This window comes from Myodes glareolus, chromosome 21 (genome assembly GCF_982192425.1).
Source record: "Myodes glareolus chromosome 21, mMyoGla1.1, whole genome shotgun sequence".
In the NCBI taxonomy this organism is placed as follows: Eukaryota; Metazoa; Chordata; class Mammalia; order Rodentia; family Cricetidae; genus Myodes; species Myodes glareolus.
In genome coordinates, this window is record NC_142046.1 from 64978738 (window position 1) to 64992625 (window position 13888).

The 13888-nt window shown below is 39.8% G+C and overlaps 1 protein-coding gene and 1 pseudogene across 1 annotated transcript; one reads left to right on the forward strand and one right to left on the reverse strand.

Moving 5' to 3' along the window:
- Positions 1-2660: 2660 nt before the first annotated feature.
- Positions 2661-3927, forward strand: LOC125395086 (olfactory receptor 5G29-like; annotated as a pseudogene).
- Positions 3928-12283: 8356 nt separating this feature from the next.
- LOC125394955 (olfactory receptor 5G25) lies at positions 12284-13237 on the reverse strand. Its single transcript, XM_048426114.3, has one exon. The coding sequence runs from the start codon at positions 13235-13237 to the stop codon at positions 12284-12286; it is 954 nt and encodes a 317-aa protein (XP_048282071.1).
- Positions 13238-13888: the final 651 nt, after the last annotated feature.

Genomic DNA, 13888 nt, shown 5'->3' on the forward strand with positions numbered 1-13888 from the left:
AGCTGATAAACACCTTTAGTAATGTGGCAGGGTACAAGATCAACTCCAAAAAATCGGTTGCCCTCCTATACACAAAGGGTAAAGAAGCAGAGAGGGAAACCAGAGAAACTTCACCTTTCACGATAGCCACAAATAGCATAAAATATCTTGGGGTAACTCTAACCAAGGAAGTGAAAGACCTATTTGACAAGAACTTTAAGTCTTTAAAGAAAGAAATTGAGGAGAATATCAGAAAATGGAAATATCTCCCTTGCTCTTGGATTGGGAGGATCAACATAGTAAAAATGGCAATTCTACCAAAAGCAATCTATAGATTCAATGCAATCCCCATCAAAATCCCATCAAACTTCTTCACAGACCTTGAGAGAACAATAATCAACTTTATATGGCAAAACAAAAAACCCAGGATAGCCAAAACAATCTTATACAATAAAGGAACTTCTGGAGGTATTACCATCCCTGACGTCAAACTCTATTACAGAGCTACAGTATTGAAAACAGCTTGATATTGGCATAAGAACAGAGAAGTCGACCTATGGAATCGAATAGAAGACCCAGATATTAACCCATAAACCTATGAACACTTGATTTTTGACAAGGGAGCTAAAAGTATAAAATGGAAGAAGGAAAGCATCTTTAACAAATGGTGCTGGCATTAACTGGATGTCAACTTGTAGAAGAATGAAAATAGATCCATATCTATCACCATGCACTAAACTCAAGTCCAAATGGATTAAAGACCTCAATATTAATGTGACCACATTGAACCTGATAGAAGAGAAAGTGGACAGTAGTCTACAAGACATAGGCACAGGAGACCACTTCCTAGGTAGAACCCTAGTAGCCCAGACAATAAGAGAAAAAAATGAATAAATGGGGCCTCCTGAAACTGAGAAGCTTCTGTAAAGCAAAGGACACTATCATTAAGACAAAAAGGCTAACTTCTGATTTGGAAAAGATCTTCACCAACCCCTCATCAGACAAAGGTCTGATCTCCAAAATATACAAAGAACTCAAGAAACTAGACACTAAAACTCTAATTAACCCAATTAAAAAATGGGGTACTGAACTAAAGAGAGAATTCACAACAGATGAACTTCGAATGGCCAAAAGACACTTAAGTTCATGCTTAACCTCCTTAGTGATCAGGGAAATGCAAATCAAAACAACTTTGAGATACTGTCTTACCCCTGTCAGAATAACTAAACTCATAATCAACAATGATAGCCTATGCTGGAGAGGATGTGGAGTGAGGGAAACACTCATCCATTGTTTGTGGGAATCAAACTTGTGCAGCCACTGTGGAAATCAGTGTGGCGGTTTCTCAGCAAACTGGGAGTCAACCTACGTCATGACCCAGAAATTCCACTCTTGGGAATATACCCAAGAGATGCTATATCATACTACAAAAGCATTTGTTCAACTATGTTCATAGCAGCTCTATTTGTAATAGCCAGAACCTGGAAACAACCTAGATGCCCCTCAATAGAAGAATGGCTAAAGAAGGTGTGGAACATATATACATTAGGGTTTCACTCAGCGGTAAAAAACAATGACATCTTGAATTTTGCATGCAAATGGATGGAAACAGAAAATGCTTTACTGAGTGAGGTAACCCAGACCCAAAAAGAGGAATATGGTATGTACTCACTCATAAGTGGATTCTAGCCATAGTTAAAGGTCTTTGAGCCTATAATTCGTGATCCTAGAGAAGCTAAATAAGAAAGTGAACCTGAAGAAAATCACATAGTTATCATCCTGGATATTGGAAGTAGACAAGATTGTCAGGCAAACTTGGGTGCACAGGGGGTTGGGTGGAAGTAAGGGGAGATGGGTAGAGAGAATGGAAAAGGGGAGGATTCGGGATAGCTTGGGGGAATGGGATGGATGGGATGGAGGAAGGGTGGATATGGGAGCAGGGAAGTAAATATCTTAGTTAAGGGAGTCATTTTATGGTTTGATAGGGACTTCTCTCTAGAGGGGCTCCCAGGTCCAAGGAGAGGTCCCCAGATTGTTCCCTGGACAGCAGAGGAGAGGGTGCCTGAACTGGCCTTGGCCCATAGCCACACTGATGAACATTTTGCATATACCATAGAACCTTCATCTGGCGATGGATCGAGATAGAGACAGAGACCCACAGTGGAACACTGGACTTAGCTCCCAAGGTCCAAATGAGGAGCAGAAGGAGGGAGAACATGAGCAAGGAAGTCAGGATCACAAGGGGTGCGTCCACCCACTGAGACAGTGGGACTGATCTAATGGGAGCTTACCAAGGCCAGCTGGACTGGGAGTGTTGGAGCATGCGATCAAACTGGACACTCTGAATGTGGCTGGCAATGAACGCTGACTGAGAAGCCAAGGATAATGGCTTTGGATTTTTATTCTACCACATGGACTGACTTTGTGGGAGCCTGGTTTGTTTGGGTGCTCACCTTTATAGACCTTGTATGGAGCGGGGAGAACCTTGGACTTCCCACGGAGCAGGGAACCCTGACTGCTCTTAGGCTAGAGAGGGAGGGGAAGGTGAGGAGGGGGAAGTGGGGAGGGGAGGGAAAAGGAAGGCGGGGAAGAGGTGGATATTTTTAATAAATAAAAAATTAAAAAAAGATTGAGTTTAAAAAAAGAATACACATTTATTTCACAACCGAAGGCAACTGACAATGGAAGAAAAGAATCAGACCTCAGTGACCGAGTTTCTCTTCCTGGGCCTCACCGATCGTCTTCATCAGAAGATTGTCCTCTTCATCATCTTCCTCTTTGTTTATCTTGTCACCCTGGGGGGTAACCTGGGCTTGATCACTCTCATCTGGGTGGACCCCAGGCTGCACACACCTATGTATTTTTTTCTCAGCCACCTGTCCTTCGTAGATGTGTGATCTTCTTCTTCCATAGCCCCAAAGATGCTGTGCGACATCTTTGCAGAGAAAAGAGCCATCTCCTTTGTGGGTTGTGCTGCACAGCTATGGTTTATTGGTCTTTTTGTGGGAACTGAGTGTTTCCTCCTTGCTTCCATGGCATATGATCGGCACACAGCCATCTGTAAGCCCTTGCTGTATACACTCATCATGTCCAAGAGGGTGTTTGGAGCATGTCACAGGACCTTATGTCCTAGCTGCTATAAACATCACAACTCATACAACCTTGACTTTTTGTTTACCATTCTGTGGTCCAAATGCCATTAACCACTTCTGTGATAGATCCTCAATGCTTTCCCTAGCGTGTGCTGACTCCTGGATCAACAAGGTAGTACTTTTTGTCTTCGATGGGACAACAGATGTGCTCAGTGGTCTGATTATCACCATCTCCTAAAACTGCATCTTGACAGCCATCTTGAAGATCCAGACCACTGACGGAAGAATGAAAGCCTTCTCCACTTGTTCCTTTCACTGGGCAGCTGTCTCCATCCTGTATGAAATGCTCTTCTTCATCTATGTTAGACCTAGTACCAATTCTTTACTGGATACCAATAAAGTGATTTCTCTGTTTTGTACTGTGGTGATCTAATGGTGAATCAATCACACACCAGTTATGTTTTAAAGGGGTATTTATTTTGGGGGGTAAAACTTACATACACCATCAACCGTCAGGAAGGGAGCCTAGTCGCTGGAGCAGGAGCCAGGAGCAGGAGCCGGAATCAAGCGCCGGAACCAAGAGACCGAGCCGAGGCTTGCCACTCTTTTTTTAAAGAGAAATATACCACGCCCCAGTGGGCTGGTATTTCAGCAGCTATTGGCTGAAGGAGTGGAAGGCGCTCTCGCAGCAGTGATCCCCATGCTGAACCCCCTCATCTACAGCTTGAGGAACAAGGAAGTGAAAGATGCATTCAGAAGAATAGTGCAAAGGAAACAGTTTCCCGCAGATGGGTTAGGCCAAACTTTATACTATGCCATAGATGTCAGTGCTGGATTTATAGTTAAAGAAACATAGAAGAAACAGGTTCTTCCAATTAATAGGTTATTTTCAATAAATTTTACTCCTTGTCTTAGTCTCTCTGGCATGATCTATGTTGCAAAATTATATGAAGGTGACCTGAGAACATAGATATAAGATTTATATTTATATAACATAAAATTATATAATAACATACTTATATAATAATATAAATAACACACACTAGGAGATAAAAGGTAAATATCTATATAATGTTTACTGTGTCAATACTTTTTGCTTTTTTATTATTAATTAAATTTATTAATTTATTTTATATCCATACCCCAGTTCACCCTCCCTTCTCTCTTTCATTCCCTCTCAGCACCTTCCTCCTACTCCAACCCCCAATCCACTCCTCCTTCACCTCCATTCAGAACGAAGCAGGCTTCTCATGGCATTAACAAAGCATGGTTTATCAATTTGAGGTAGGTGCAAACTCCTCTCCCTGTGCTAAGGCTGGGCAAAGCAATCCAGTATGAGGAATATGTTCCTGGGAGCCAGCCAAGCATTAGGAATAGACCCTGCTTCCACCACTAGGAGTCCTTCAAGTAGATCAAGCTATACAACTGTCACACATCTGTAGAGGGCCTAGGTCAGTCCCATGCAGGCTCCCTGACTGTCTGGTCCAGAGTCTCTAAGCGCCTATAAGCCCAGGTTAATTATTTCTATGAGTTTTCTTGTGATATCCTTGATGCTTCTCACACACACACACACACACACACACACACACACACACACACACATATATATTGGTTTCATGGGGATGTATACAGAACCACCATTTTCTTATTGATGATTTCAGTGTGTTTATGCTATGTTCTCCTGGATGTGTTTATCTTTCTTTTCAGCTATTAGGACTATTGATTAATTTTCTCCCTTGGCAGCACCTTATGATGTTATGTTATCTTTATTAAAAATTTTATTATTACCATGTGAGTATGGTGTGTGTGTGTGTGTGTGTGTGTGTGTGTGTGTGTGTGTGTGTGTTTTGTGGAGCTGGTTCTTTTCATCCACACTTTTTTGGTTCTGGGAGCTGAACTCAGATCCCCAGTCTTGTGCAAGCCTATAGTGAACATCACATCTCATGGTGAAAACTTGAAAACTCTCTCTGCAACATGAGCAAATAAACAAAGATGACTTTTTCTTCTTAAAGCAAAGGGAGCCATAGCCAATAAAATTAGGAATTAACTGATATTAAAAGACAGGAAGGGAAATTACTCCATCTTCTCATGACACAGTCTTATATATAGAAGTCAAACAAGTTCTCCTATTTCTTTTATGTTTATTCTACCCATTAATTTAATTATGATTATTCATATAATCATGAGTGAGAGGTTGTTTACTAGAGTAGGGAGGAACAGCTATATTCCTGAAGAAAGTAGCACACTTTTCCCAGCAGCTGGAACAGGTTTTGGTGGGAGAAGCAGGGGGAATAGAGAGGCAATGGTGTGATGTGTGTGTGTGTGTGTGTGTGTATGTATGTATGTGAGAAGTGACAAAATTTATTACATATACGAACCTGTCAAAGAATAAAACAAAACAAAATCCAAAGGCAGACAAAGACAGATCAGAGATGATGTCCATGGCTCCTGTTAGCACTGAGGGCTCTTCTGTTGCCCAGAACCAGGGTATGAGTCGACCCACCCCAACATCCACCTTTTCTATGAACTGTAGGACTATGTGAAGGGGATGAATCTACAGGCCCAAAGCAGCAGGATCTCCAGGACAGAATAACCACAGCATGTCCAAGAGGGGTTGCAGTTAGAGCCCGTTATTGGTGGCATGGAAGAACCTGTTGCAAAGAACACAAGCAAGTAGGTGGTCTTCTTTGCTTTATGTCCAAAAGCCACTTACGAGTGAGTACATATGATATTTGTCTTTCTGGGTCTGAGTTACCTCACTCAGTATGATGTTTTTTAGATCCATCCAACTAAAGGTGAATGGATTAAAGGGTAAACTGTGTGAATCAATGCACCATACTTCAGCTTACATGTTGAGATTCTTCTCTTTTTTATATTTTGATTTGTTTATTTGTTTTGTATTGTTTTTTGGTATTTATTTTAAATTTGATTTTGTTTTAGCGGGGGATATTGCAAGGGCAGAGGGCTGATGCCAGGGGAAAAGAGAATTGGAACATGCGATATAAAATTCACTAAGAATCAATAAAAGTTACAAAATGTGCAGAATTGAATTAGAAATCAGCACACAGAATTAAAATTTAGAATAAAAAACAAAAATAAGTCTAAAAAAATAAAATAAAGCTGGGCAGTGGTGGCGCATGCCTTTAGTCCCAGCACTCGGGAGGCAGAGGTAGGTGGATCTCTGTGTGTTCAAGGCCAGTCTGGTCTACAAGAACTAGTTCTAGGACAGCCTCTAAAGCTACAGAGAAACCCTGTCTCGAAAAACCAAATAATAATAATAAGAAGAAGAAGAAAAAAATAAAGCCCCCAGTACCCCATTAGAAAGTGCGAGAACCTGTAATACAACAAAGTTGGAAAAGAGAGAACTGGCCAACAATTGTTCTACACACTGAAACTATATAACTAAAAGAGACACTCTGGTAGTTTCCCAGGTAGTTCTCATATATAACAAATTAAAATATGTAGGAATATACTTCACCAGAAAGATGAAAGAAAAGGATGGAGAAAATTATCAGACATAAAAATGAATATTGGTGACTTTTTGAAATTCATTTTCTGTATCCACAGACATAGTTTTGTTGAAAACCTCAGAGAATATGAATAATTACACTTCCCAATGTCTTTGTAAAGATACTCTTTTGTAATATGTGTCATCTGGTTTATTTGCATTCAATTTGCTGTGGCTTTGTAAGGATTTTTTTGCATTTATTGTTGTGAAGAATGCTATTTTTCACCTGCCTTTTTCTGGGATTTTTTTGCATGCTTTTAGTGTCAAAGTAATTTTGCATAGAGGGATTTGAGAAATATTTCTTGCTCATCAACAGTCTTTTCCTGTTTTTCTGTGTGGTGAGGGTTTAGAGTTGTATACGTGAAGTAGGTGTCAGAGGACAATCTTTGGTGTTATTTCTTAAGTGCTGTCCAATATTTTTTTAAAAAATTCTTCTTTCATATATTACATCATGGCTGCAGTTTTTTCCTCCCTCCCCTCCCTCAAGTCTTTCCTCCACCTCCCTTCTCCTCCAGATCCACCCCCTCTGCCTCCCCTCAGAAAAGAGGTCTCTCCAGGGACATCCATCATTAGAAGCTGAACTACGACGAGGCACATATCATCACATCAAGGCTGCATGAGACAACCCAGTAGGATAAGGGTCATACAAGTGGGCAAAAGAGTCAGAGACAGCCCCCCTCTCACTTTAGGAATCCCACAAGAACACCAGGTCACTCAGCCATAACACATGGTGAGGACCAGACTCAGTGACTTCTGCAAGTCTGTTATTCCCAGTCAGTTGATTCTGTGGGCTGCATCTTTATTGTATCCCCTGATCCCTCTGATTCCTCACATCTGTCCTTGCCATCCGCTGAAGGACTCCCAGAGCTTTGCCATCTGCTCCCATCAGTTTCTGGGCAAAGTCTCTCTGGTCTCTTTGATGAAGAGTCTTCTAGGTAGACTCAGTCCCTGAACATCTTGCAGGCAGGACAAACCGTAGATTGACACTTTTGTTGGGTTGGTGTCCAAATCCCTTACTTCAGGTCTTGCCTGGTAACAGAAGATGATCAGTTTAGGCTCCGTACGCCCATTTAGATTTTTCTAGATGACCTTATGAAAATGAATACATCAGAGAGTGTTGTGTTAGTCTGTGTTGGAATCTGTGAATTTATGCCCTCAGTAAATATCCCAGCACCTAAGTAAACAACAAACCACTGGAGAAAGAATAGAATCCTATTGAAAGTGACAGTGTATAAACTGTGGCTTCAGTATTTTTGCCTAAATCGTCTGGCTTCAGAATGAAGACAGAAAATTACTTCAGGCTAAGCAAATGACTGTTTTTTGCATTAGTCTCTGCTGATAGAAGATAGGGTTCTTCTATGAGTTCATTGAATCTTTGGGGAAAGAAAGGGTATGATAGAAGAGAGGAGACTATTAAGGATGAGTAAAGGGAAAGAGGGGAAGACATAAAAAGATCATAGAGAAAAGAGAAGGAAAGAAAGAATTAAAAAAAGGAAGAAAGAAAGAAAAAGAAAGAAAAGTGTGTGTGTTTCATTAATAATGAAATACTGTTAGAAATTAACACTTGACCATGATGCTGCTGAGACAGTATTAATTTTGTCCCTTGTCCTGAGGCCAAGTTCTTCAGGGACCTGACTCTCAGTTATTGGTAGCTCCAGAGGTGGTTCTTTATTCTGTGCAGTGAGTGGGTGAACACTCACCCAGGAATTCTCTCTTCATGGCCAGGGCCATCAGCACAGGCAGTTCGTCCTCTTCACTGAGAACTTATGAAGCTATGGTTTGCAGGAAGGTTATCACCATGTAGGCTGAAGAATCTTCCTTCCTTACTCAAATATGGTCATTGACTTTGAGGTCGCAAAAGGATATCCAGAAAGGAGATCCTTAAAGAAGTGAGTGTATTACAGGCTGAATTATAAAAAGGTGATGAAATGTGGGGAGAAAGACCAGTAACAGCTTAAACTTTGGAAACAAAAAGTCCCATGAGCCTGAACAACTGGTTCATTAATTTTCATATGAAGATCCGTCCCCTTGTATCAGTGGGTGAACGCATCTCTCACGGTCCTGACTTTCTTGTTCATGTTCTCCCTCCTTCTGTTCCTCATTTGGACCTTGGGGGCTCAGTCCAGTGCTCCAATGTGGGTCTCTGTCTCTATCTCCATCCATCGCCAGATGAAGGTTCTAAGGTGATATACAAAATATTCATCAGTATGGTTATGGGCCAAGGCCAGTTCAGGCACCCTCTCCTCTGCTGTCCAGGGAACAATCTGGGGATCTCTCCTTGGACCTGGGAACTCCCCCAAGCTTTCCTCAATCCTCCTCTACTCTCTTCTCTCTAACCATCTCCCCTTCCTTCCACCACCCCCCTGCACCCAAGGTTGCCTGACAATCTTGTCTACTTTCAATATCCAGGAGGATAACTATATGATTTTCTTCAGGTTCACCTTCTTATTTAGCTTCTCTAGGATCATGCATTATAGTCTCAAAGACCTTTAATTATGGCTAGAATCCACTTATGAGTGAGTACATACCATATTCCTCTTTTTGTGTCTGGGTTACCTCACTCAGTAAAGCGTTTTCTATTTCCATCCATTTGCATGCAAAATTCAAGATGTCATTGTTTTTTACTGCTGAGTAAAACTCTAATGTGTATATGTTCCACACCTTCTTTAACCATTCTTCTATTGAGGGGCACCTCAAAAACACCAATGATAGCCTATGCTGGAGAGGATGTGGAGTGAGGGGAACACTCATCCATTGTTGGTGGAAATGCAAACTTGTGCAGCCACTGTGGAAATCAGTGTGGTGCTTTCTCAGGAAACTGGGAGTCAACCTCCCTCAGGACCCAACAATTCCACTCTTGGGATTATACCCAAGAGATGCCCTATCATACTACAAAAGTATTTGTTCAACTATGTTCATAGCAGCACTATTTGTAATAGCCAGAACCTGGAAACAACCTAGGTACCCCTCAATAGAAGAATATTTTTTTTTTGTTTTTATTGTGTGGAACAATTTGAGGAGTATTGGAATTAGCTTTTCTTTGAAATTCTGGTAGAATTCTTCTCTGAAGCTATCTGGTCCTGGGTTTTCTTTAGGTTGAGAGACTTTTAATTACTGTTTCTATTTCCTTAGGGTTTATAGGTCTATTTAAATTGTTTATCTGTTCTTGATGGATAGGTATATGGTACCTATCTAGAAAACTGTCCTTTTTACAGTATTGTGGAGTAAAGGTTTTTGAAGTATGACCTGATGATTCTACAGATTTCCTCCGTGTCTGTTGCTATATCCCCCCTTTTCTTTCCAATTTTGTTAATTTGGATATATATGCCCTTCACAAATAACTATAGGCAACTGAGAAAAGCAGAAAGAAGGAGAGGTGGCCTTCCCCAGGAAATAACAAACTATTTGTATGTCTCATACCACAGGGTTAGCCCCTAAAACATACACACAAGTCACATTATATGGTCTCAACAGGTTGCATTTGGGAATATATATGTATGTACAAATACATATGTGCATTTAATAACAATTGATGATCAGAGTCCATGAATTTGAAGGAGAGTTTGGAAGGATATACTGGAGGATTAGAGGGAAAAGAAAAGAAATGGAAAATGTTATTAAAATACAATCTCAAAAACAAGCAAACAACTTGGAGCTAAGGAAGAGAACTAGAGAACACCTGGGGCAGTTTATTTTTGTTTTTATCCATTTGTGTTCTTTTGATGTGGGATTCCCCTCTGTATGCTGTGAATATCATTTGTTAATAAAGGATTGTCTTGAGCCTGCATAGGCAGAATAGAGCTAGGAGGAGAAAACTAAACTGAATGCTGGGAGAAAGAAGGTAGAGTCAGAGAGAAGCCATGTAGCCCCTCCAGAGACAGATGCTTGAACTTTACTTGGTAAGCCACAGCCTCATGGCAATACATAGATTAAAGGAGATGGATTAATTTAAGATATGAGCTAGCCAGACATATGCTTAAGCTATTGGTCAAACAGTATTGTAATATGGTTTCTGTGTGATTATTTTGGGGCTGAGCATCTGGGAACAAACAAGTGGTCTCCTACAACATTCTCTGATTGCTGAAAACTGAATTATTGCTCCTATATTCTCCCAGAGACCAAAAGAAAAGACATTCTCTTTCTGATCTAACTCCCAAAGTCTTGAGAATGCTAGACCTGGGTTGTAGAACTTACTACATGATGGAAATATTTATTAGCATGTTGAAAGGATCAAGAAAGAATGCAGTTTTGAGTTTACTAAAATAATTCTCTATGCAAACCTCCAAAGCCCTTTATTCATGATAAATCAGTTTAAAGTTTAGTCAGTGTGAACAGGCGTTCTTAGTAAAAAAACATACATGATCAAATACAGCAAAAATGTGAGTTTTCCAAAGCAGTAACAGTATGGTTGTGGGAAAGCTCACAAGGCTTTTACCATAACAAAGAACTATAGGAAACTAAGGACTTCTCTGTGAAGAGTGAGAGAAATAGTCCTTCCCAGGGAATATCACGTCAACTGGATTTCTAATACCAAGTAATTAGTACTGAAAATGTATATGCATAAACAAGCCACATAATACAGATTGAGCATGCTGTATTTATGTATACAACAGCAATTAAAGATTCTGAAAGAGAGCAAGGAGTGGGGACATGGGTGTTTTGGAGGGAAAAAAGGAAAGGGAGAAATGATGTAATTATATTATAATTTCAAAATATAAAATCATTTAATATTGTTTTGGGGAATCATTATTGCTTCATAGAAGTCAAAATCATTGTTATAAACAGATTAAAATGTATCCAAAAATGAAATAATATTTACAATTGTACTGAAGAACAAAATATAGTTACAACTGTATTAAAAGTTCAAGCATTTTTTAGCTTAGGTCTACAAATGCAAATGTATATTGGCACAATCTTCAAAGCTATTAGTATAGTGTATAGAGACTATATTGTACATACAGCATCTTTGTAAATATCTACTCCGAGTATGAAGATACTTGTAAAAAGGGATGTGTTTGCTTACTATCTGATAAAACTCCTTATAGCTGTTTGAACAGATTCAACATTAAGCATTTTGTCTTAGTTCAGTGAAGAGACACTGTAACTATGGCGACTTTTACTAAGGAAAACATTTAATTGGGGTTGGTTTACAGTTTCAGAGGTTTAGTACATCATCGTTATGGCAAGAAACACGTCAGCATTCAGTCAGAAATGGTGCTGGAGTAAGAACTGAGAGTTCTATGTCTTTATCTACAGGCAGCAGAATGAGACTGCCACACTAGGCTTTGCTTGAGCAAATAAGATCTCACAGCCCACCTCCACAGTGACGTATTTCCTCCAACAAAGACACACCTACTCTAACATTTCCTAATAGTGCTATTCCCTATGGGCCAAATATTCAAACACATTAGTCTATGGGGGTCATTCTTACTCAAATCACCACACATTATGAATTATTCTATTATAGAAGATAATTTAGGGACTTGGTTACCTGCAAATCAAAGCTGAGGTATGAATTTCATTGCTTACTAAATTTTATTGTTTCAGAGCTTAACAAAGTCTGTTATTTTTCGTTGCAAATCCTCAATAGCTTTGCTAAAGTTGAAGATTCTATAATCCATACATCTCAGTTTAAAGATCTGAGCTTCTTGTGATTGAAAGGAAAATCTGAAATAGGATAACTGTTATCTAATAATGTTTATATCTATAACATTTTATCTTGCAAGTTGTAGCAAAATTGCTTCTTGAATGTCCTGATGAATGCTTCTTTGACTTCCTTATTTCTCAGGCTATAGATGAACGGGTTTAACATAGGGATAACAGTGGTGTAAAATAATGACACAACTTTATTCATATCCTGAGAAAAGCTGGTGCTCGGACACACATAGATAAAGAAGAGAGTACCGTAAAGGATAGAGACAGCTGTCAAGTGTGAAGAGCATGTGGAGAAGGCTTTACGCCTCCCATCAGCAGAGTGGATTTTCAGGATAGTCATGACAATGTAAATGTAGGACACCAAGATGATGATACCACTGAATACACCCAGGATCCCAGCCAAGACAAAAAGCAAAAGTTTATTCACCTGAGTATCTGCACATGCCAGTGAAAAAACAGGGAGAAGGTCACAGAAAAAGTGATTGATGAGATTTGGACCACAGTAGGGCAGGAGAAAGGCAAAAGTTGTATGTACCATGGTGCTTATAAGGGCTACACCATAAGGCCCTATTACTAGTAGCACACAGACCCTCTGGGACATAATGAGTGTATACAGCAAAGGTTTACAGATGGCAACATACCTATCGTATGCCATGGATGCCAGGAGGAAACATTCTGTCACTACAAACTGGCTGAATAAACAAAGCTGGACAGCACAACCTAGGAAGGAGATCACTTTTCTCTCCACAAAGATGTCAGACAACATCTTAGGACTGATGACCGAAGAGGAGCAGGCATCCACAAGGGACAAGTGACTGAGCAAAAAGTACATGGGGATGTGGAGTCGAGTGTCCAGGCGAATGAGAACGGCCATTCCCAGGTTCCCCAGAAGTGTGACAACATAAACACAGAGAAATAGCAGGAAGAGGAGAATTTGGAGCTGGAAGGAGCTGGTCAATCCCGTGAAGAAGAACTCTGTCACGACAGTTTGATTTCTGTACATTCTTCTGGATCAATCTATTATGACAAACACAGAATTTTGCTTTTGTCTGTGGTAAATTCACAATTAAAGTTTATTTTTTCTTAACTAAAGTTTTACCCTTTGTCTTCCTACTAGTTATTAGAGCTGCCTTCTCCAGGGCTTGGGCACCTCTGAGCCAGTAAAAAATATCACTGGGGTCTTTGATTTCTTAATTTTTTTAAGGAATGAAAATTTTATACCTACGATGTGAACTTTGGAGATAATGCCACAATGTCTCTTAACTTCACAAGGATAATTTAAAACATCACATGAGAAAAAGTAATTGGATGAATCACTAAATTTATATTATTTTAACCAACTTAAGGACAGGCAAGTGTTATGTGTATAATCTTCATTCCTACACACATATCCTACAGAACTAAACCTCCATGCTGTCTAAGACATAATTTATAATGTCTATGTTATAGAACGGTATATTAAGAAAAGAATACAAACCTTTTGAATAGGAGTCACATGACTATGTGGTGTACTCTCTGTCACACATTTTCCAACTAAATCCTTCATATCACAGCCTTAACTCCTCATATATTCTGTGGCCCCCAAAGAAGGGTTCAATCTTAAATACTGATTGTTGACAGGACCTTTGGAGAGAGAAGTGAATGATTTAAGAAT

Bases quoted from the DNA above. Each gene is read 5' to 3' on its own strand.
- LOC125394955 (XM_048426114.3), bottom strand. From the start codon at position 13,237: ATGTACAGAAATCAAACTGTCGTGACAGAGTTCTTCTTCACGGGATTG.